This window comes from Lepus europaeus, chromosome 11 (assembly GCF_033115175.1).
Source record: "Lepus europaeus isolate LE1 chromosome 11, mLepTim1.pri, whole genome shotgun sequence".
Lineage (NCBI taxonomy): Eukaryota > Metazoa > Chordata > Mammalia > Lagomorpha > Leporidae > Lepus > Lepus europaeus.
In genome coordinates, this window is record NC_084837.1 from 74,095,676 (window position 1) to 74,120,528 (window position 24,853).

Consider the following 24,853-nt stretch of genomic DNA (forward strand, 5'->3'; position numbering starts at 1 on the left):
CTACCTGGCAATTACTTTATAGAACAGACATTTAAGACGACACAGAAAATGAAGATTCAATCAGAAACTTTTAAGACTGGTTTGCTCTATACAAAGGCTACAAAATCCAAATTTCTTTCTTTTTCTTTTCTTTTTTTTTTTCTTTTTTTGAGAGAGAGACAGAGAAAAAGGTCTTCCTTACATTGGTTCACCCCCCAAACAGCCACTAAGCGCTGTGCCGATCCAAAGCCAAGAGCCAGGTGCTTCCTCCCAGTCTCCCATGCGGGTGCAGGGCCCAAGCACTTGGACCATCCTCCACTGCCTTCCTGGGCCACAGCAGAGAGCTGGACTGGCAGAGGAGCAGCCGGGACAGAACTGGCGCCCCAACCGGGACTAGAACCCGGGGTACTGGCGCCACAGGCGGAGGATTAGCCCAGTGAGCCGCAGCGCCGGCCACAAAATCCAACTTTCTAAGAATTAGTATTTCTTCATAAATAATCACATATCAGGTTGTACCTTAATCACAATCTTATTAAGTTATTGCTTTTTTGGGCCACTTACCTGTAAGTTAAGGAATCTAAGAATCCAAACTGATTTTAAATCAGAACACAATAGATTCGAGGGCTAAGGTTTGAGTTAATGTTAAAGCTAAATTAGGGTCACGGCAACAGAGTTGTCTAAAGGGTACTGGCATCCTCAAGTTAGTCTAAGACTAAAAAAATGGTGCTCAGACCAGCAGCACTTGTGAACTGATTAGAAATGCAGAAAGTCTTGTCTCTCCCTAGATCGACCAAGTCAAATCTATATTTTAACAAGGTTCCTCAGATGATATATGCACATCAGAGTTTGAAAGAGACTGCTCTAGTATATGAAGTGGTTTTTTTTTTTTTTTTGAGGCAGATGCTCTAAATACTGCAGAAGTCCAAATAATATAAATTAAGTATAAATTAATACCAGATAAGTTCAAACTGAATGTGTGAAAGCATCTTAATAATCCAGATGACCATATGACTACAGCTAGTAATTTCAAATAGCTTTAAAAAACAGTGATTCGTGGGGCTGGCACTGTGGGCAGCAGGTTGGCACCCTGCCCTGGGGTGCCAGCATCCCATATCGGCACCGGTTCAAGTTCGGGCTGCTCCACTTCCGATCCAGCTCTCTGCTGTGGCCTGGGAAAGCAGTGGAGGATGGCCACTTGGGATCCTGCACCTGCGCGGGAGACCTGGAAGAAGCTCCTGGCTCCAGGCTTCAGATCAGTGCAGCTCCGGCCGTTGCAGCCATCTGGGGAGTGAACCAGTAGATGGAGGACCTCTCTCTCTCTTTCTCTCTCTGCCTCTCCTCTCTCTGTGTAACTCTGACTTTCAAATAAATAAGTCTTAAAAAAAAAAAGTGATTTGTTTGCTTTAACTAGACTTTTTTTCCTAAACAGTTAAGTAGAACAACTGCATGCTCTACATGACATGATGCCATCATTACACATTTACATGCCAATTTTATATAAAAGTAAATAGAAAACAGGACTGTCCCATCAGGTGACATTTCTCTTGAGTTTCAAAGTCAGACCAGGGTTAACAGATAAAAAGGAGGGCTCAACTCTTGACATATGGATACCTCAATTCCCAGTGAAAAACACTTGGCATCAGGCTACTAAGTTAACACACTAATTATGCAAAATGTTTATGGAAATGGACACTGAAAAGGCATACATGGTCTTGACAAATCTGATTTATCACATGGTCATTTAAGCACGACAAGAGCACACTTTTAATAAAGTGCATCCCTGACCAAAGTAGCAATGAAGCTTCAACAATTTCTCTCTTACAGCCTGTTCTACATGTCTAATGAGGTAACGTTTACCATTTTTCTTATATCAAGAGTGTGGACATTTATTCCAGGAGAAAAAGTGGTCTGACTGATGTATAATAGCTCACTTCTTTCATGTTCCCAGAATGAAAGAAAAAAGTAAAATTTACCTAAATAACAGCTATTTTTATAATCACATCCCTATAGGCAACATAGTACTGTTCACCCACCACAATCCATAAACATAAAACTATTACTAACACCATACTTTTTTTTTTAGACAGGCAGAGTTAGACAGGTAAAGAGAGAGAGACAGAGAGAAAGGTTTTCCTTTTCTGTTGGTTCACCCCCCAAATGGCTGCTATGGCTGGTGTGTTGCAGCCAGTGCGTTGCGCCAATCCAAAGCCAGGAGCCAGGTGCCTCCTCCTGGTCTCCCATGCGGGTGCAGGGCCCAAGCACTTGGGCCATCCTCCACTGCCTTCCCGGGCCACAGCAGAGAGTTGGACTGGAAGAGGATCAACCGGGACAGAACTGGCGCCCCAAATGGGACTAGAACCCGGGGTACCGGCGCCACAGCTAGAGGATTAGCCAAGAGAGCCATGGCACCGGTCACTTATTTCCTTTAATACATAAAATTTTCTGACTGATTTCAGAACACAATAGTAGTAACTAAAACAACTTATAAAGAATAAATGTGCATTTCTGGAAAACTTTTAAGTCAGCACTTTAAAACAATTTCTAAACAAGGTAATAGCATTTGAAAGAAATTTTAGAAAAGGATTAAGAAATTTTTAGAATTTATTAATATTGCATTTGATATTTCTTATTTTCATAATTTCACTATTTTAATTGATCAGCATATTAAAAATTATAGCTACAAATAGCTGCAGTGTTTAACACAAAAAGTAGCAATGTATTTTCTTCTTGCATTTTAGGATAGAAGAGTAAGGATAAGATAAACTAATTTTACTCACATTTTTATATTAAAACTCCTCAAATTATGAATACAGAATATGCAAAAAATAAATAGAAACCTGAAAGAAGTTTATCTTTTTTTTTTTAATTTTTTTTTTTTATTTTTTATTTTTTGACAGGCAGAGTGGATAGTGAGAGAGAGAGATAGAGAGAAAGGTCTTCCTTTTTGCCGTTGGTTCACCCTCCAATGGCCGCCGCAGTAGGCGCGCTGCGGCCAGCACACCGCGCCGATCCGATGGCAGGAGCCAGGTGCTTCTCCTGGTCTCCCATGGGGTGCAGGGCCCAAGCACCCGGGCCATCCTCCACTGCACTCCCTGGCCACAGCAGAGAGCTGGCCTGGAAGAGGGGCAACCGGGACAGGATTGGTGCCCTGACCAGGACTAGAACCCGGTGTGCCGGCGCCGCAAGGTGGAGGATTAGCCTATTGAGCCGCGGTGCCGGCCAGAAGTCTATCTTGATTTGGTTCATTAGAAATGGAAATCATACATGGCCCTGATAATATGAAAAACTGCATGTCACAGCCTAGATTTGCTATTGACACATCTGCTTTAGCTATTTTGCCTGGTTTCACCATATAATAGCTTCTAAACAGCTAAATCTTGTCATAAAACAACTGCAAAACATTTTTACTACTCATTCTGAATTGAGAAATTACATGGCTCTGGGTCAGTCTTGAAGGAATTACTTGATGTAAAGTTCTACACCACCTTTACACCACAAGATAGAATTTTTTGTGCTAGAACTTTACCTTTGTTAGTCATTTGTGTAATTTGTGATGCAAATTCTCAAAGTTACCAGTAGAGTAATAGGTTACTATTAGAGTAATAAAAAGAAGTTTTGTGTCTCAGTTCTGCTGATCCATGCTATATATTATCTTATAAAACATAGTAAGTCCTTTGAAAACAGACTAACCTACCCAAAGATAAAAAATATTTCCTAAAGAACAAAAGTAATTATATTAACTTACAGGAGAAAAGATTTGTGGTCTAAGATCTAGACTGCAGAGTTGGCACTGTGGCTCATTGCTTGCAATGCCCTCCATCTCACATCTGGGCGTGGTTTGAGTCCTGGTTGCTCTACTTCCAATCCAGCCCCCACTTCTCATTTAGGAAAGCAGCAGAAGATGGCTCAAATACTTAGGCCCCTGCCATGCAAGTGGGAACCTCTCTCTCCCTTACCCTCTCTCCCTCTCTCCTCTCCTTCTCCCCCACCCCCAAAGAGATTTGAACAAGGCCATTCACAAAGGGAACTTATTTCTAATAAGTAAAGCGACTTAGACAAAAAAAAATAGGGATAGAGATAGTTGATTAAAGAATATCAGAGAAAAGGAAGTCAGAGATTCTTAAAAGGATAAATGAACTCAAAACACTAACCTCATTTATATCCTTTCCAATACTTATTCAAATTTGGTGATCATATGTATATATCCATATACTTTATAAATACAGTGACAACATATTTTATATCCCTAATACTTTATTTTTTAAAAATATCGATCAAAGTCAAAGATTAATGTGCTGCTTTTTCATACACAGTTCAAATTACCTCTTGCTTATGAATTTCTCTCAAAGATAATTACTTAGGCTGACTTTAAGCCAAATCACTTTTTTATCCTATTTCTAAATCACCCTAATGGTCACCAGGGATTCTGTTGAGAAATGACAGAACAGGGCCAGCGCTCTGGTGTAGTCGGCCTCTGCCTGTGGTGCCAGCATACCATGTAAGTGCTTGTTCTTGTCCTGGCTGCTCCTCTTCCAATCCAGCTCTCTGCTTATAGCCTTGGAAAGCAGTAGAAGATGGCCCAAGTGCTTGGGCCCTTGCACCCACATGGGAGACCTGGAAGAAGCTCTTGGTTTCTGGCTTCGGATAGGCCAAGCTCTGGGCATTGTGGCCATTTGGGGAGTAAACCAGTGGATGGAAGACCTCTCTCTCTCTGCTTCTTCCTCTCTCTGTAACTCTACCTCTCAAATAAATAGATGAAATCTTAAAAAAAAAAAAAAAAGGGATTATAGTGTTTAAGATTTTAACTTTCTATCCCATTTTACTATGTGCCAACAGAAAATGTGAAACTGATGAGACTTCAAGGTATCCTAGTAAAGAAATATTGGTGTCTTTATAGCTGACTTCTAGTATTATAAGTATCCCAGTATGATAGGCATTTATTCTAGTACTTAACTTATGTTAATAGCAATTTCTACTTTATTAACTGTCAAAAATTAGCAGTAATTTTTCCAAAAGCATACTGGAAAAGTAGGGCCATCTTTCTACAACATATAAATAACAGCTGGTAAATGAGATACTTAGGTAAGTTTCGGGGGGAGGGGAGGTTCTGTTATTATTTGATAATAACCAATGTTGTGTATTTTCAGGATTATCCTCTATACATATAAATATTTTTGAGAAAACTTTGAAAAAAATGAGTAGACATCAATTTTCTTTTCCTATCAAACTGAAACTGACAAAGTTCTTGACTCAAAGTTTCACCTTTAAACTGGAGAAAATTTAAATAATCTTACTTGAGAAAATTGGGCCAATAACAAGGAGGCCATATTTAAGTCCCTAAAAAGTAGTTTCTCTTCCTCTCTGTTGTCCCTCCCCTCATTATGCACAAGTCTCTGTTCTCAGTTTTTACTAATTACAAAAGATACTGTTGCTAAAACCTAGAAGGCATGGCAGTGGAACCAGTTGGACCAGGTTACAAGTTAGAAAACCATGTCTATAGTGATTTGTATTTCCCGGTGTAAGGCCTAACATAAAAACTCACTTTTGATTTCAAATATGATACTACCACTGTAAACTTTTTATAGACTTCCATTGCTAGTCACTTATTCTTCTTTGCTTTTTGGAAGTTTTGTGATACTAATCATACACCAGAATTCTATATCATTTTTCCATTTGAAGGCTTATTTTACCTATAATACATTGGAATAAAACACTGGAAAAGTGAAATCATAGGACTGATCTTAATGTTCAAGGCTGTGCTCTAATTCTCCTTAGCTCTTTAACTTTCCACTAAGACATTGGCTTGAGTCAGAAAGAGTTAGTATTCATTTATTCTGTTTTAAGATTTATTTATTTATTTGAAAGAGTTACAGAGACAGGCTGGTGCTGTGGTGCAGCGGGTTAAAGCCTTGGACTGAAGCGCCGACATCCCATATGGGCAATGGACACCAGTTCGAGTCCTGGCTGCTCCTCTTCTGATCCAACTCTCTGCTTTGGCCTAGGAAAGCAGTAGGAGATGGCCCAAGTCCTTGGGCCCCTGAACCTATGTGGGAGACCTGGAAGAAGCTCCTGGCTCCTGGCTTCAGATTGGTGCAGCTCCAGCCGTTGTGGCCATCTGGGGAGTGAACCAGTGGATGGAAGCCCTTTCTCTCTGTCTCTACCTCTCTCTGTAACTCTTTCAAATAAATAAAATCTTTAAAAAAAAAAAAGTTCTTATTAAAAAAAAAGAGTAACAGAGAAAGGGAGATCTTCCATTGCTGGTTCTCTCCCTAGGAGGCAGCAATGGCCAGTGCTGGGCCAGGCTAATACCAGAAGCTTTATCCAAGTCTCCCACGTAAGTGGTAGGGGTTCAAGTACTTGGGCCATCTTCAGCTGCTTTTTCCAGGCCAGTAACTGGAAGCTGGATTGGAAGTGGAGCAGCCAGGACATGAACCTGTACCCAAATGGGATGCCTGCATTGCAGGCAGAAGCTTTACCCACTACACCACAACAATAGCCCCAGAAACAGCGGTATTCTAAAAGAACTTTAGGATCAGAAAGTAAAGATCTGAAAACCACACAGGAAAAAGGGGAGCAGAAAGGCCTTATATGAGCCTTAGGCCAACAAACTCTTACCTAAACTCCACTGGGATAAGGATCACATTGGGAAGCAACCCTTGTATGATGAGAGTGCACAGAAAGCACACAAGAATTTGTATGAAACCAGTAAAATGAAATTATGGTGTCAATAATCAATTTTCTAAGACTTATTTATTTACTTATTTGAAAGTCAGAGTTACAGAAGGGAGAAAGAGAGAGAGAGAGGGGGAGAGAGGGATGAAGGGAGGGAGGAAGAGAATTGTCTTCTATCTGCTGGTTCACTTCCCAAATGGCCGCAACGGCCATGGCTGGGCCAGGCCAAAGCCAGTAGTCAAGAACTTCATCTGGGTCTCCCTTGTGAGTCTAGGGGCCCAAATTACTTGGGCCATCTTCCACTGCTTTCCCAGGTACATCCTCAGGGAGCTGGTTCAGAAGTAGAGAAGCTGGGACTTGAATTGGTGCCCATATGTGATGCTGGTGCTGTAGATGGCAGCTTAACCCACTGTGCCACAAGACTGAAACTCACTAATCAATTTTTATCTTTTTTTTTTTTCTGAATCACATAGAAACAAGTAAATTTTCAGCACCATTCTCAAATGCAAAAGGGGTAATCTGATATTTAAGCTACTTTAGAAAGAAGTTGTGAGGTGTTATTTTGGTATATTACTCTGTATTCAGCTTACAATTTTCCCTCAGGGAATACTTTATACTTTTAGGCATTGCACAAAAACACTTAAAGACATTTGTCATTAAGTAGGTTCATTTTGGCAGAAAAAGACAATTTTAAAAATACTTGCCATATAAGGAGAGGGAGCATTATCATCCGAAACACTGTAGAATGACACTTCAACTGGAAGAGTCAAATGTGTGGGGCAGAAAACACCACTTGCCCCAACCTCAGCAGTAAAACCATCAACAATGCCGAGAGGATCTAAACGATAGTTCAAGACAGATTCCTAGAAGAAAAAAATGTTAAAAAAAAGCAATTAGAAAAATTAATATATTTGTTCATCTATTTTGAGAGCTTGTTTGGAGGTTCTAGCAAGGGAGCGCAGCTACTCGTACACCCTTGACGGAAGACCGGTCCTCCTCTAGTGGGCAAGATCGTCCTCTTCGAACAAGTGCACAGCTTTCAGGAGGGACGCATAAGGAGCGGTGGAGTAGGAAGGGGACACCCGCCTAGCCAGCCAGATCAGCCAAATCCACCCGGTGATCAATGGGGTGACAGATGTCGCAGCCAGATCGCCCTCACATCCTGTTCATCTATCTTGACATCAAATCCCATCTCCTACCAATCTTCAACCACACTATTCCAAGTGAAATTCCAATTTCTCTCTTAGAACTGCACCACTGGTTAGACCTAACTGTTTAATATGTTATTTTTATATCTGTATGTAAATTAAAAATATGTCCTACGAGAGCTGCTGTTTCTTTCTCACAGTGCCTATTCATGATGCTAGGCATAGAAAAACCCTTGGAATTTAACAGGTAACATGCCAAAGTTCCATAAAAAGAGGAAGCCAAGCACTTAGAACCTTAGCTGAAAAATAATTGCTTCTTTTAAAAATGTAGTTGCAGGTGACCTGTGTTGTACTGCTTAATTTTAAAAAGGATAAATGTGCACTAGAAAAACCTTAAGAGTACAGAAATACAAACAATAGAGAAGTTCCTAATCCATCCTTCAGAAACCCAGTCACATTTCAATACTTAAGACTTTTCAGATATGAGAAACACTTGAAACCCTCAGAAGCTTTCAACACATACCTGTATATATTATGAAATGTGAGTAGCATTCCTCTAGTAATTATTTGAATAGAAACACTACAAACTCTCATGATTCCAATGGTCTGTACAATCTAAATTGGAAACAGTGATGCATCAGCTGTACTAAAATCTGGTCAAAAAGATAAGACCAACGACCTGTATTACAACCAGCCCTCTATTATTTCCTTCCTGCACTACAACCAATCCAATCTATACCCTTCTGATTTTACCCTCCGTCTCAAGGAGTCTTCTTTATCCCTACCACCACTAACCAAGGTCAGATCCTCACGATTTCTCATACAAACAAATGCAAAATCTAATTATAGTCTGTCACTCCCTAGTGAATTCTTTGTACTACTATCACAGTCTTTTATTTAAAAAAAAAAAAAAGTCTTATATCATTCACCAGCTTAAAAACATTGTTTTCCTGTTTTCTGTAGAATAAAGTCAAAGCTCCACAGCATGGCATCTAAGTGCTACTCTACTCCACCTTACCTCCTCATCACCCCCATCACCCCCTTAATGCACAGAGCCCCATGATCCAGTTCCAGGTCATGCATTTCAACTCCACCCGATCTTTTTACTTGCTATTTCCCATGTCACGTATAATTTCACTTGGCAAATTCCTGCATATCTTTTCTTACCAAGTTCAAGTGACCATTTCTCAGTAAAGCTTTCCCCAATTCCTTTAGCAAAAAACAGTAGATGTGTAAGTACTGAGGACCTGGGTTTATGAATTATTTCTATTTCCTTCTTCTCCAATAGACTATAAATCTCTCTAAGGCAGGAACTTCATCATTTAGCATTATATTCCAAGCATACAGCACAACACATAGTAGGGTGATCTCAAAATGTTTCTTAAATAAGAAACCTATTCCAAATACAGACAAAATTTTCCTAGGAAAAGCAAATAGAGAAATGCTTGTGGATAAAATGAACAATCAATAATTGTTGCTAACTTTATCTAAGATAATTTAAAGCTTTTTGAATTTAATACATTAGCACAGAGTACACAGGCAGAATAACAAATAAAACTGTCCTTATTTGTAAATGATATGATTGTCCACATTAAAAAAAAAACCTGCACAGAATCTTTAACAAGATCAAGTGAACTAATAAGCAAGATCACAGATGTCACACATGCATACAACTCATATTTGATTATACTAGCAATGAACAGGGAATTAATTTATATGTATGATTTATAATAACATCAGAAAACATGAAATACTCATGTATAACTTTATGAAAGTATGCCAAAATTCTGTATCCTGAAAACTATAAAAAAACTGATGAAAGGTGCCAGCGTTGTGACATAGCAGGTAATGCCACAGCCTGCAATCCCAGCATCTCATATGGGTGCCAGTTCGAGTCCTGGCTGCTCCAGTCGTAATCCATCTCCCAGCTAACACGCCTTCGAAGAGCAGAAGATGGCCCAAGGTGGGCCTCTGCACTCATGTGGGAGACCCGAAAGAAGCTCAAGGCTCCCAGCGTTGGCCATTGCAGCCATTTGGGGAGTGAACCAGCAAATGGAAGATCTTTCTCTCTCTCTCTCTAACTCTGCCTTTCAAACAAATAAAAATAAATCTTTAAAAAACTTATGAAATAAAAGAATATGTAAATGAATAAACTTGATGGATTGGTAGGTTTAACATCTTCAAATATCAATTTCCCACAAATTGGTCTCCACAAATGCAACCCACATAAAATCTCACCAGCCTATTTTATAGAAACAGACAAGCTGATTTATACCAAAAGACAAAGGAACTAAACGAGTTGAAGTAATTTTGGGAAAGAACAACAAAGTTAGCATTCATACTCTCTGATTTCAAGACTAGAAAATTAGACATCTATATGCATAAAAATGAACCTTGACCACACATCTCAGATCATATACAAAAATTAAAATAGATCACATATCTAAATGTGAAAAAAACTTCTAGGGGCCAGTGCTGTAGCGTAATGGGCTAAACCTATGGCACCAGCTTCCTCTATGGGCACTAGTTCACATTTCAGCTGCTCCTCTTCTCATCCAGCTCTCTGCTATGACCTGGAAAAGCAGTAGAAGTTGCCCTATGTGCTTGAGCCACTGCATTCACATGGGAGACCAGGAAGAAGCTCCTGGGCCGCTGGCTTTGGGTCAGCTCAGCTCTGGCTGTTGCAGCTATTTGGGGAGTGAACTGGCAAATGGAGGATCTTTCTCTCTGCCTCTCCCTCTCTCTGTAACTCCATCTCTCAAATAATAAAACCTTTAAAAAATTAAAATAAAAATACAAACTTTTAAAAGAAAATCTTTGTGACCTTGGGTTAGGTTCTCAACTAGGGGACACAGGGCAATGTTTGGAAACATTCTTTGCTTGCTCATCAAGAGTATACTACTGTTGGGATCAAGTAAGTTAAGGTCTACGATTCTGCTCAACATTCTGGAATGCAGACAGCCCCCTTGTAATAAATAATTATCTAGCTAAAATATCAACAGTGCCAAAGTAAAAAAGACTAGGCCTAGGCAAGGACTTTTCAAAACACAACATCAAAAGCAAGATATATGAAAGAAAATAATAAATTAGGCCTCAGAAAAGTTAAAATCTTTTGTTCTTCCAAACACAGTGCTCCAAAAACATAAAGCCAAACTTCAGTCTTGAAGAAAATAGTTGGAAAATATATGTGCCTATATGGCAAGAAGCACTGAAAAAGAGGTTCAATGTGATTATTCATTAGGCAAATACAAATTAAAACCATAATAATTAAAATGAAAATGACTGCCTATTACAAACAGTGGCCAGGATGTAGAGGAGCTTGAACTCTCACAAAATACTGGTAACAATTAAAATATGGCACAGCCACTTTGGAAAATAGTTTGGTAGTTTCTTTTTTTTTTTGACAGGCAGAGTGGACACAGAGAGAGAGAGAGAGACAGAGAGAAAGGTCTTCCTTTTTGCCGTTGGTTCACCCTCCAATGGCCGCCGCGGTAGGCGCGCTGCGGCCGGCGCACCGCGTTGATCCGATGGCAGGAGCCAGGTGCCTATCCTGGTCTCCCATGGGGTGCAGGGCCCAAGGACTTGGGCCATCCTCCACTGCACTCCCCGGCCACAGCAGAGAGCTGGCCTGGAAGAGGGGCAACCAGGACAGGATCGGTGCCCCGACCGGGACTAGAACCCGGTGTGCTGGCGCCGCAAGGTGGAGGATTAGCCTAGTGAGCCGCGGCGCCGGCCTTTTTTTTTTTTTTTAAGATTTATTTATTTGAAAGTCAGAGTTACACAGAGAAAGAAGGGGAAGGGGAAGGGGAAGGGGAAGGGGAAGGGGAAGAGGAAGGGGAAGGGGAAGGAGAGAGAGAGAGAGAGAGAGAGAGAGAGAGAGAGAGAGAGAGATATCTTCCATTCACTGGTTCACTCCCCAACTGGCCACAACAGCCAATCCGAAGCCAGGATCCCGGAGTTTCTTCCAAGTCTCCCACACAGGTGTAGGGGCCCAAGGTCTTGGAATGTCTTCAACTGCTTTACCAGACTATAGCAGAGAGCTGGATGGGAAGAGGAGCAGCTGGAACCCAAACCAGTGCCTATATGGGATGCCTGCACTGGAGGCTGCAGCTTTACCTGCTATGCCACAGTGCCTCCCCCTGGGTAGTTTCTTGAAGAGTTATACATACAACTACCCTACTACTCAGATTTTTTTAAGAGTTATTTATTTATTTGAAAGAGAAAGAAGGAGAAGCAGAGGCAGAGAGATACACAGAGATCTCCCATCCACTGATTCACTCCCCAGATCACAGCGATGGCTAGGGCTGGGCCAGGCTTAAGTCAGGAGCCAGGAGCTTCTTCTGGGTCTCCAATATGGGTGCAGGGGCCCAAGGACTTGGGCCCTGGGCCATTCTCTGCTGCTTTCTCAGGCACACGAGTGGGAGCTGCATCATAAGTGGAGCAGCTGTGATTCAACTGGAGTCCATATGGGATACAGGCACTGCAGGTGGTGGCTTTACCTACTATGCCACAGCACTGGCCCCTACACAGACTTTCTATTCTTTTCAAAATGAAAATTTATGTCCACACAAAAATTAATACATGAATTTAGCTGTAGTTTATTTTTGCTAGCCAAGAACGAGAGACAGTCTAAATTTCTAGAATCAGGTAAATGAACAGATTGTGGCATATCTGCACAACAATAATAAAAAGGAATATTTTGTAGAATCTAATACACAGGACAACATGGATAATCTCAAAATAATGATGGTGAGTGAAAGAAGTCACCAAACCAGTGTTCCAAGAGAAAATATAAGCCCATTTATATAAAATTATAGCAAAAACAAGATATTTTATAGTGACAGTGCAATTCCTTCATATGGGAAAAATAACTCATTTCTGATTATTGATAATATTATACTGGACTGAACTGACAGAAGAAGGGAATCACAGGAATAGATACGACAGGTTTTATAGTAGAAAACTCTAAATGGTGGCAATAAAAGATGACTAATTAGCCACAGAAATCAGATGGACAGCCTTTTATTTGGCTACTATTCTTGGTCATGTTATTTATAGAAATTATCTAAGGCTGCACAAATAATACCAAAATATCAAGATTATCCTTAACAACATTATAGGACTAAGACTTTTCCCTGTTTCATGAAACAAGACCAATATGCCAAGTTAATAATTAAAGTCTATCCTCCACCTCCTTGCTTTTGTTTCTTTTTTTGTTTTTTCTTTTTTGACAGGCAGAGTGGACAGTGAGAGAGAGAGACAGAGAGAAAGGTCTTCCTTTGCCGTTGGTTCACCCTCTAATGACCACCGCGGCCAACGCGCTGCAGCCGACACACCGTGCTGATCCAAAGGCAGGAGCCAGGTGCTTCTCCTGGTCTCCCATGCTGGTGCAGGGCCCAAGGACTTGGGCCATCCTCCACTGCACTCCCGGGCCACAGCAGAGAGTTGGCCTGGAAGAGGGGCAACCGGGACAGAATCCGGCGCCCCAACCGGGACTAGAACCTGGTGTGCCGGCGCCGCAAGGCGGAGGATTAGCCTATTGAGCCACGGCACCGACCTGTTTGTTTAAGATCTATTTACTTATTTGAAAATCAAAGTTACAGGTAGATGGGGAGAACCAGAGAGAGATCTTCTGTCCGCTGGTTCATTCCCCAGTTGGCCACAGCAGCCAGAACTGGGCCAGGCTGAAGCCAGGAGCCAGGAGCCAGGAGCTTTTTCCAGGTCTTCTGGGTGGCAAGGGCTCAAATACTTGGGCTATGTTCCATTGCTTTTCTCAGGACATTAGCAGGGAGCTGGATAGGAAGTGGAACAGCTGAGACATGAGCTGACACCCATATGGGATACTGGCATTGCAGGCAGTGACTTTACTGGCTACACCACAACACTGGCCTCTCTTTATCATTATTATTATTATTATTATTTTAAAGATTTATTTTTATTTATTTGAAAAAGAGTTACAGAGAGAGGTAGAGACAAAGAGAGAAAGGTCTTTCATCCACTGGTTCACTCCCCAAATGGCTCCAACAGCTGGAGCTGAGCTGATCCAAAGCCAAGAGCCAGGAACTTCTTCTAGGTCTCCTACATGGGTGCAGGGGCCCAAGGACTTGAGCCATCCTTTGCTCCTTTCCCAGGTGCATTAGCAGGGAGCTGGATTGGAAGTTGAGCAGCTGGCCCTATATGGGATTGCCGGCACTGCAGGCTGGTGCTTTAACCCGCTATGCCACAGTGCCAGCCCCTCTTTCATTATTTTGTAAAGACTTTTTATTTATTTGAATGTCAGAGTTACAGAGGGAGAAAGGGGGGAGCGAGAATACCATCCCCCCTTTTAAATGGCCAGAGTGTCAAATTCACTAAGCAAAGCAGATATCAATGGTAATTATTGCAGAGTATCAACTTCATGAAAAGATGGATGTTTGGGGTGGGTGCTGTGGCACAGCAGGTTAAGCTGCTGACTGGGATGCCTACATCCCATATTAAGAGAGCCAGTTTGACTTTATTCCTGATCAAGATTCCTGCTAATGCACCTGGGAAGACAGTGGGTGATGGTAAATGTACTTGGGTTCCTGCCATCCATGTGGGAATCTTGATGGAGTTCTTGACTTCTGGCTTTGGCCTGAACCAGCCCCAGCCACTGGGGGAACCAATAGGTAGAAGATGTCTTTCTGCCTGTCAAAAAAAAAAAAAAAAAAAAAAGTCTTCTGAGTCTCTCCTCTGTCATGCTGTTTTTTAAATAAATAAATCTTTACAAATAAGTGGATGTATGAAATGGATAGTCTCAGAATTCTGAATTTCTTAAGTCACTTGAAAAATGTATGCATACCTGCATAAACAGAATCCTCTGAAAACAATGTACCAATCATTTAACCATCTTCCCTTTTTATAGGGTTTTCACACATAGACTACTCTTTTTCCCTCTCAAATTTCTTGTAGTAGAAAGGTTGCTTAGCACCTGGCCCTTATAATGGCCTATGCAATTTTAATTCTATGATAGTTTAAAACATCTGACTTGATACCTAGAAAGTGACATGAAAGAGGGATAAATTTATCATAAAATACCTTTTTATTTCTATTAAAACTTTGAAAGATACCCTCAAAATTAAAATAGCTATAAACATACTATTAATATATTAAAATACAACTTTTTATTATTTATTTTGATGTCTAAATATTTATTTATTTGAAAGGCAGAGTGACAGCAAGGAAGGCAGAGAGAGAGAGGTATCTTCCATCTGCTGATTCACTACCCAAATGGCTACAACAACTAGGGCTGGGCTAGTCCGAAGTCAGAAATTTGTATGGGACTCCGATGTGGGTAGCAGGGACCCAAGTATTTGGGCCATCATGTACTGCTTTTCAGAAGCATTAGTAGGAAGTAAGATTGGAAGCCAAGTAGTTAGGACTTAATTCTAGGTATTTCAATATGAGATACAAATGTCCTAAGCAGCAGCTTAATCCACTGTGCTACAATACTCCTTTTTATTATTAATAAAAATTCAAAATTTCAATTATTTTCTCCTAAGAACTTCACCAATTAAAATCAATTTTAAAATATTATTTACAGATTCATGTTTAAAGTTAACCTGATTCTTAACTAAAGACAACTGAATTAATGACACAACTGATCCTAATAGAAATACTCATTAAATAAGGAGTACATGTATCTAAGATCTTTATCAGTTGATTTTTTAAAAATGTTTTTGACAGGCAGAGTGGACAATGAGAGAGAGAGAGACAGAGAGAGACAGGTCTTCCTTTGCCATTGGTTTACCCTCCAATGGCTGTTGCAGCCGGCGCACCGCGCTGATCCGAAGCCAGGAGTCAGGTGCTTCTCCTGGTCTCCCATACGGGTGCAGGGTCCAAGGACTTGGGCCATCCTCCACTGCCTTCCCGGGCCACAGCAGAGAGCTGGACTGGCAGAGGCGCAACCGGGACAGAATCCGGCACCCTGACCAGGACTAGAACCTGGTGTGCCGGTGCTGCAGGCGGAGGATTAGCCTATTGAGCCGTGGTGCTGGCCAATCAGCTGATTTTTAGAAGTAAGATTATAGAACAGATTTTAGCTTTATGGAAAAGTTACAAACAGAACACACAGAATAATTCAATTTTGCATATCAACCTCCTTTGTCATGAAGGAACTACTACTATTAGTCCACCATAAGTTTTCATGGAGTCCTAGAGACAATTTTACCATAGAAAAAGATATGGTCAATTCTAACTTCCTGGCTATGGAGTCAGATAACTTCATCCCACGTGATTTCACCCAAGCACTCTATCTCTTTTACTAGATAATCCAATTCTAAGATATCACTATCAACTATTGCTCCAACTTCCCTTCTCACAAAAATAAAAAATAAAAAAGAGAATTTCAAGGTTTTGGAAAAAGACAATATATTTATTCCATTTTACAAAGTTAAAGACATAAATGACACCCTAGACACAGGTGAAATTAAGAAATTTCAAATCATAAAATAGTATCAAAACATATTACCTCAAAATTTCCAAGAAGACTAAGACTTGTTATAGGTGGGGCACTAGAACTCAAAAACGGCTTTTCATGAATATCTGGATCATCTTCAATGTTTAAACATGGTTGAGGACTATTAAAAAACAAATCAGCAAAACAACACATTAACCATAATACTTTCTCACTCACTTTTGTTTGTTGTTCTTATTTTTTGAGAGACAGAGAGAAATCTCTCATCTACCAATTCACTACCCAAAAGCCTGCATAGTGGAGTCTGGGAACTCAAAACTGGTTTCAAATGTGGATGGCAGAACCCTAGCTATCTGAGCCATTCCCTGATGCCTCTCAGGGTCTACATTAGTAGGAAGCTAGAATCAGGAGTGCCTCTGAGATTTTAACCCAGGCACTCTCACATGGGATGCAGGTGTCCCAACCATCAGGCCAAGTGTCTGTTACCTAATTTACTTTTGCACAAAATTAAATTAGGAAAATCCAAACAATGTCACCCGACATAACCATAATAAAATTAATGTCATCAAATTTTAAAATAAAAATTTTCAAGTTTAAAATTATTTATTATATTTTATAATCTGTAATGTTATTTGATAAAGCACACATATTGTGTATACATAAAAATCATTCTAAAAGGTTACAAGGTGAAATTTATAATATGCTCATAGTTACTAGAAACATTTGCATAATAATGCAGACTTCTATATCAATCCCCACTTTCAGTTAAAAATGAGATTAGAAAGGAAGATTATATAACAGTCTACAGTCCAACCACCCTGAACACACCTGATCTCAGAAGATATGTAACTGAAAAATACAATCAGGGTACTATTTTCCAATGTGCAAGAAACTGTCAAGGCTTGTTTTTGTTTGTTTGTTTGGGTTGTTTTTTTTTTTTGTTTTTGCAAAGGAATAAGAAGTAGAGTTTAATGATCAGAAACAGAAAATTCACTTAAATATTAAATACTAAAATCAATCCATTTGTATATCATGATAACCAATGCATAGTTGCTACTCACGGTCTTAATTTCTTCCTTTCTCATCTTGAATAACTATATGTATATAATATCATACAGAAAATCAAGAGTCATACTACACTACAATTTTGAATGTTAGAGTGACAATTATTTATTGTGAAACACCAGCATTTTTGGAAATTCCATTTTATATACAAAAAAGAATTTAAAGCTAAATACCTTCTAGATGATAAGCTTTTCAGATGTGGTAATGAAGAATCCAGATCAAAGTAACCTGACTGTGTTTTCCTTTGAGGAACCTAAGGACAAAATAATCATTTGTAGCATTAAAGATTGCAATTTTTACTTGAATTGCTGAAACATGTTCCAAATGAAAGTTGAGTATATGTTATTCCCCTCCAAACAACTTACCTAAAATAATAATTATTACACATTTCTCTTTATGTTCTCATTTTATTAACTAGTAGAAATATATATAATAACTAGTAGAAATATAAAAGCATTTTTACTAGGTTTCAACATTTTGGAAGCAGAACCACTTTTTCCCAAAATAAAATATTATATGGACTCTTTCTAAATAAGCAAGTAATTTTTTAAGCTTTATGTACTTCTTTATTTTGAGGGGAAAAAGAGCACAATTCATATCTTTAAAGTAAAAAGGGAAAAAAGGAATTAAACAGAGATAGGAACCTGGGGTCCTGCCAGAACTGTCCCATCCCAACCACTGCAACATTTCCAAGAATGCTAAGGCTCTCACAATTGTATATAAAATTGCATTTAAAACAAACTACCCCACCTGTACACTCACCTGCCAATCAGACTATGTAACCACTCCCGCTTTGGGAGTAAATAAAAGGCCTGGAATCCGGTGGGTCCTTCCCTTGTTGCCCGGCTGGGCTGCCCACTCTGTTTTCCTGCCTGGATGCTTGCTTCATTCACGTGGCTCAGGGCCTGCTCTCTGCCTTTGCATTGCTGCTGTGCTCAGTCACTTCCTGTCCTGCTCTGCCTGGTATGGACTCAACTTAGCTTCTAGACTTCTCCCTCTTCCCTAATTAAAGCCCTCACTTTCCTGTGCATTCCTCTCACTGAAAAACTTAAAAAAAATAATAAAACTACCACTTAACTCAAAACATCCTGAAAATGACTCAAATGTGAATTAAAGGTAAAATGATATACAACATGTAAGTAAACTTTGTTTCTAGAATCAATATTAAATGTGAAGGTACTTCAAAAAGTTTATGGGGAAAATGTAATTAAAAGGTAGATTTACGGGTCAGCACTATGGTGCAGCAGGTTAAAGCCCTGGCCTGAAGCGCTGGCATCCCATATGGGTGCAGGTTAGAGTCCTGGCTGCTCCTCTTCCGATCCAGCTTTCTGCTATGGCCTGGGATAGCAGTAGAAGATGGCCCAAGTCCTTGGGCCCCTGCACCCACATGGGAGACCCGGAGGAAGCTCCTGGCTTCAGATTGGCGCAGCTCCAGCAGTTGCGTCCAATTGGGGAGTGAACCATCAGATGGAAGACTTTCTCTCTGCCTCTCCTCTCTCTGTAATTCTGACTTTCAAATAAATAAATAAATCTTTAAAAAAAAAGTAGATTTATTTTTGTGCAAAAATGCTAAAATTCATGAATAAATGGAGCTCTTATAAAGTTCATGGAAAATAGTTCATAAAAAATGCATGTTTTTGGAACTAAGGAACTAGATGTATTAAAAATATTTTGTCCTCCATAGCTCTTTCAAATCTTACCATCTTTATTTCTCTCTATGAAATACTTCAAATGCTTTCTTAAAAATTCTCTACCCATTCACTAAATCTCTACTTGACTGATTCTAGTCCACTATATAACCCACCTGTATGTATATGTATGTATGTGTATATATATGTGTATGTATGTGTACTTCAAATAAGTCTTCATATCTAGAATTTCTATTTAATCCTTTTCTGAAATAAATGTTTCTTCATCTAAGTCCCCATTTTTGACTCTATGTATTTTTCAGGACATTTTAAACAAAATTATTATTTTTAAAAATTAATTAATTAGGACGGCGCTGCGGCTCAATAAGCTAATCCTCCACCTGTGGCGCCGGCACATCGGGTTCTAGTCCCGGTCAGGGCGCCAGATTCTATCCCGGTTGCTCCTCTTCCAGGCCAGCTCTCTGCTGTGACCCAGGAGTGCAGTGGAGGATGGCCCAAGTCCTTGGACCCTGCACCCACATGGGAGACCAGGAGAAGCACCTGGCTCCTGGCTTCAGATCAGCGCAGTGCACCAGCCACAGCGGCCATTGGAGGGTGAACCAATGGAAAAAGGAAGACCTTTCTCTCTGTCTCTCTCGCTCTCTCTCACTGTCCACTCTGCCTGTCCAAAAAAAAAAATAATAATAATTAATTAGAGAGGCAGAGTTACAGAGAGAGGGAGAGATGGATAGAGAGGTCTTCCATACACTGGTTCACTCCTCAAATCGTCAAAATGGCTGGAACTGGGCCGATCCAAAGCCAGGAGTCAGGAGCTTCTTCCAGGCCTCCTACATGGGTGCAGGGGCCCAAGGACTTGAGCCATCCTCTGCTATTTTCCCAGGTGCATTAGCAGGGAGCTGGATCAGAAGTAGAGCAGCCGGGACTTAAACTGGTGCCCCCAATACGGGATGCCAGCTCTGTAGGCCGGGACTTTAACCTGCTGCACCACAGCACCAGCTCCTATTATTATTATTCTTTACAGATTTATTTATTTATTTGAAAGGCAGAATTACAGAAAGGCAGAGGCAGAGAGAGAGAGAGAGTTTTTCTACTGGTTCACTCCCCAAATGGCCTCAATGGCGAGGGCTGAGCCAGGACAAAGCCAAGAGCCAGGAGCTTCTTTCAGTTCTTCCATGTGGGTGCAGGGGCCCAATGAAATGGGCCATCTTCCACTGTTTTCCCAGGCACATTAGCAGGGAGCTGGATCAGAAGCGAAGCAGCTAGTACTTGAACAGGTGCCCATATGGGACGTCAGTGCTGTTGTCAGCAGTTTAATCTGCTGTACCATAGTGCAAGCCTCCCTCTGATATTATCTTTAGAAAGAGGTATTTTCTATGAAAATATGCCCTTGGTGTCCTGGATTACAGATGTGGGATAGTTTCATATTTTTTCTGCTGGTACTGAATTTATTTCATGGGTTCCAATTTAGTTTTTATGCCATTTATTAGCTAGATGTCTCTAAACATAGAGGTAGCATAAATTGAAAACCCCTACCAGGGTGTCTTGGGTTTAAGTCCAATTCTTTGGGGAGGGCTTCTCCTCCCTACCCCTCCCATACCTCACTGATGCATGCTTGTGTTAACAGGGGGGATCTTTTTCTCTTCTTCAATTTATGGAAGGCCAGTCCTCCCCATTTCTGGCTTCTCAAGGAGTCCACTTTCAAATTTCAAGACTTGCATCCTTGTCTCTTATGCCAACAGAGGCATTCAACCCTAGTACTGCACTGGATTCAGATAGTCTAGCAGGGGCAGTGAATCTTTGTTCTGCCAATGGACATTTGGATATTTACAACATCATATGTTGGCCAAACAAAATTATCAGCTTAAAAACCAGCCTGCTATTGATTTATTGAATTTCAAGTCCTTCCTGCAATTGCCTTGGCAGGACCAAACCACATGACTTCATTGGCCTTATATAACTCATGGGCCAGACATTTCCCACCCCTGGCCTAAAGGAACATAATTTTCCCCCAAATTCATACTCCAGGATTTATGTTTCTTGTTATTATGCTATTCTTATGTATTAGAAGTTGTTATATTTCATTTAGAATTTCTAAGTTTGGGAAGAAAGATGGGTCTTCCTGTATCAATTCAGTCGAGAAATATCAATAATTTATCAATAATGACTAGAAGTCTATAGTGGTTTTTATGCCAGCTCAATGCTGATAAATTTTCTCCTGATTAAAGATCTCATAGGTAAAACAAACATTTGGAGTTGTTTTAAATTGTTTAGAATTTAACTTCTCTAAGATAAACAGCCATGGTCCAAGTTTTAAGTTCCAGATCTCTTATGTTTTTCAAAGATTTATTTATTTATTTATTTGAAAGTCAGAATTACAGAGAGAGAGAGGGAGAGACAAAGATCTTTCATTTACTGGTTCACTCCTCAAATGGCTGCAATGGTCAGGGCTGGGCCAGATGGAGGCCAGGAGTCTGGAGCCTCTTCTGGGTCTCCCTTGAGCCATACTCTGCTGCTCTCCGAGGTGCATTAGCGGGGGACTGGATCAGAAGCAGAGTAGCTAGGAGTCAAACTAGGGCCCATATGGGATGCTGGGGCCATAACCCACTGTGCCACAGCACCGGCCCCAGTAACTGTTTTTGGAACACATTCCAGGCATTATGCTTTTTGAATATACTAAAACACTCATCAACAAACTACCTTATGTTAGTAACAAAATATCAGGTTTCTAGTTCTGCAGTGATACTGACTGCTTACGTCATGTTTAACTGAAAAGGCAGTCATTCCAATTATTCAGTGAGTGCTCTCTGTGTGCCAGGAATAACACTTATCACTGGCTGAACACTAAGGTAGATATTAACATCCTTACTTACAGACAAGGAAACCAAGGCTACAAAGAGATTACATTACCTATCTAATGTCACAAGCTAGAGTGAAGTCAGTGTGACTCCAAAGTGATGCTTTTAATCACTGCGCTCAGATCTATAAATCTATTTGCAAACATGGAGTAGGGATATTCATATGTATAGAAATAAGATGATTACGTAGATGAGTTCCAAGTAAAAAAGTCATGAATTATTTTTCCCAAGTGATCCACTTGGTGGTGTCAGTACTTACTAAGATAACAATCTATTTATATATAACCTACCTGAAACCAGGTACTTCTTTTTTCTTTTTAGGTTTTATAACAACTAAAAGAACTGGCTAAAGAATTTGAGAAATTTTATATCCCTAATAGAACAAACTTCATTTTTATTCAATTTTTAGTTATCTTCCATATTACCACCTAGCCATTAAATATGCTATATTTTTCAACTGGAAATTTATTTTAAAGATACTTAGGTATTTTCAACTAAAATTTGAATAAAATTATCTGTACATATTTCAGAGGCTTGCAAGTTCTAAGCATGAGATAGAAGAAAATGCTTACAGGACTTGAAAGGAGAGGCAATCCAGTTCGAGGATGAAAGGCTCTGGTTGAAGTTCCATCCAATGAATGAAAATTGTGTTTTTGCCAGACACTTGAATGTTTCACTGTAGTCCTCTGTTAGGAAAGGAATTCTATTTTAATGGTAATACTCAAATACCATTAAAGGATTTGTGCAGTTTTTTACATTATTTATTCCTAATGTTTAATACATTCTGGGGTAATGCATCCCTGGTGATGAAGCTAAAGATACATACCTGTATCTGACATCTATATCCACACACATAAATAATTCTAAGTAGAAAACAATGTCTAAGTTTTTCTGAAGCATTTAATAAGCTAATATTTTACTTTAATTTGTATAAAAACCACTCACAGATAGAAAAATTACTATAATATTCTAAAATACAAAGCTATGTTAAAATCATAAACGATTTCCAGAGCATACGACTTGATAGGGCCTGATAAAGAAATATAATACTGCAAATCAAATTTATATAAAATCCAATCACAGCATTATGTATTTGGGGGGGGGTCATGATATAGGAAATAAACTAAGTCTTTTTTAACAGTATTTTTGGGCCAGACCAAAGTCAGGAGCCTGGAATTCACCCACATCTACACGTGGGTGGCAGAAACCAAATTACTTGAGCTGTCATCTGCTACCTCCCGGAGTGAACATTAGAAGAATCCTGTGTTGGAAGTAGAGGAGCCTGACTTGAACACAGGCACTCTGACAGGGGTTGTGAGTGCCTGCCCTAGGCAGTTTTAACCACTGAACTAAATGCCCATCCCCCATGTTTCCAGTTTTTATCTACCCATCTGGCTCTAAGATAAGCAGTTTAATCAAATGATAGTTACTAATTTCTTAAAATTATAATTGTCCCAAAAATCTACCATGATCTTAAGATTATATTAACTCTTGGGATGGGTGTTGTAGCATAGTGGATTAAGCTGCTGCCAGGACAGATACATCTCACATTGGAGTGTCAGTTTAAATCCCAGCTAATCCAGTTCCAATCCAGTTCCCTGCTAATATACCTGAGAAGCAGCAGGTGATGGTTCGTTTGTTTGAGTTCCTGCCATGTATGTGCAAGACCCCCATGAAGTTCCGGGCTCCTGGCTATAGTTTGGCTCAGCCCACACTGATGACAGACATTTGGAAAGTAAACCAGCAGATGGAAATTGTCTCTCTCTCTCTCTCTGTCTCTGTCTCTTTGTCTCTGACACTCTGCCTTTGAAAAAATAGATATGTAGATAATAGGTAGATAAATAGATTATTATCTATCTTTTTAAAAAAGAATATATTAGCTTTTCATGATCCATTCTGATGTTAATAGGGATCTGGCCATGTTATTTTTTTTCTCCCCCCCACCCAGAAACCTTTTATTTAGGGTATACAAACCTCATGCATTTCATAAACACAAATTTAGGAACATAGTGATTCTTTCCACCCTACCTGCCCTCCCACCCTTCTTCCTCTTCCTCCCTCTCCTATTCCAATTCTTATGGCCATGTTATTTTTCAAGCCATTAAGATTCTTTTTTGTATACATGCTTATTTAAAGTATTATCATATACCATTTTTACTGTATGCCTCTATTTACACATGTTGGCTTACTTAATCATCTCATGGTTCTATCAAGTTACTTCAACTAATGTCAATTTACAAATGAGAACTTAGGCTAGAGAGGTTATATAAATTGCACAAGGTCTCACAGCTAGTCAGTGAAGCCGGGATTCAAATTATTGCTTTCCAATTTTTACTCATGTGTTTTGTTTGAATTTCTGATGTTAGGATATTAAAGGACATATTTGTTTTTGGGGCTAGCACTGTGCTGTAGTAGGTTAAGCCTCCACTTGTGGATCCAGCATCCCACTGGGCTCTGGTTCATGTCCTGGCTGCTCTTCTTCCTATCCAGCTGTCTGCTAATGGCCTAGGAAAGCAGCAGAAGATGACTCAAGTGCTTGGGTCCCTGCACCCATACAGGAGATCCAGAAGAAGCTCCAGGCTCCTGGCTTCATATCCTCCCAGCTGCAGCTGTTGTGGCCACGTGGGGATTGAACCAGTGGATGGAAGACCATTCACTCTCTGTCTGTAACTCTGTCTCTCAAATAAATAAATAAATAAATATATTTTTTAAAAATTTTATTTATTTGGGAATCAGAGTTACAGAGAGGGAGTTAGAAGTCAGAGTTAGAGAGAGAGAGAAGGAGATACAAAGAGAGAGATCTTCAATCCGCTGGTTTACTCCCCAACACAAATGGCTGCAACAACCTGGGGCTGGGTCCATTCAAAGCTAGGAGCCAGGAGCTTCTTCTGGGTCTCCCGTATGGGTCCAGGGGCCCAAGCATTTAAGCCATCCTGTGCTGCTTTCCCAGGTGCACTAGCAGGGAGCTAATTCAGAAGTGGAGCAGCTGGGACTGGAACTGGTACCCATGTGGATGCCAGTGCAGCTTTACTTACTATGCTACAGTGCTGG

The 24,853-nt window shown here is 40.1% G+C and overlaps 1 protein-coding gene across 3 annotated transcripts in view; it reads right to left on the bottom strand.

Annotated features, from left to right (window-relative positions):
• Positions 1-24,853, bottom strand: part of ATOSA (atos homolog A) — a 130,780-nt gene that overhangs the window by 7,107 nt on the left and 98,820 nt on the right. For all 3 annotated transcript variants that reach the window (XM_062205949.1, XM_062205948.1, XM_062205947.1), the window contains exons 7-10: positions 22,375-22,488; positions 17,472-17,551; positions 16,288-16,396; positions 7,356-7,514 (exon numbers count right to left, since the gene is read on the bottom strand). In XM_062205949.1, the coding sequence (XP_062061933.1) occupies positions 7,356-7,514; positions 16,288-16,396; positions 17,472-17,551; positions 22,375-22,488 (462 nt within the window). The remainder of the gene's footprint in view (positions 1-7,355; positions 7,515-16,287; positions 16,397-17,471; positions 17,552-22,374; positions 22,489-24,853) is intronic.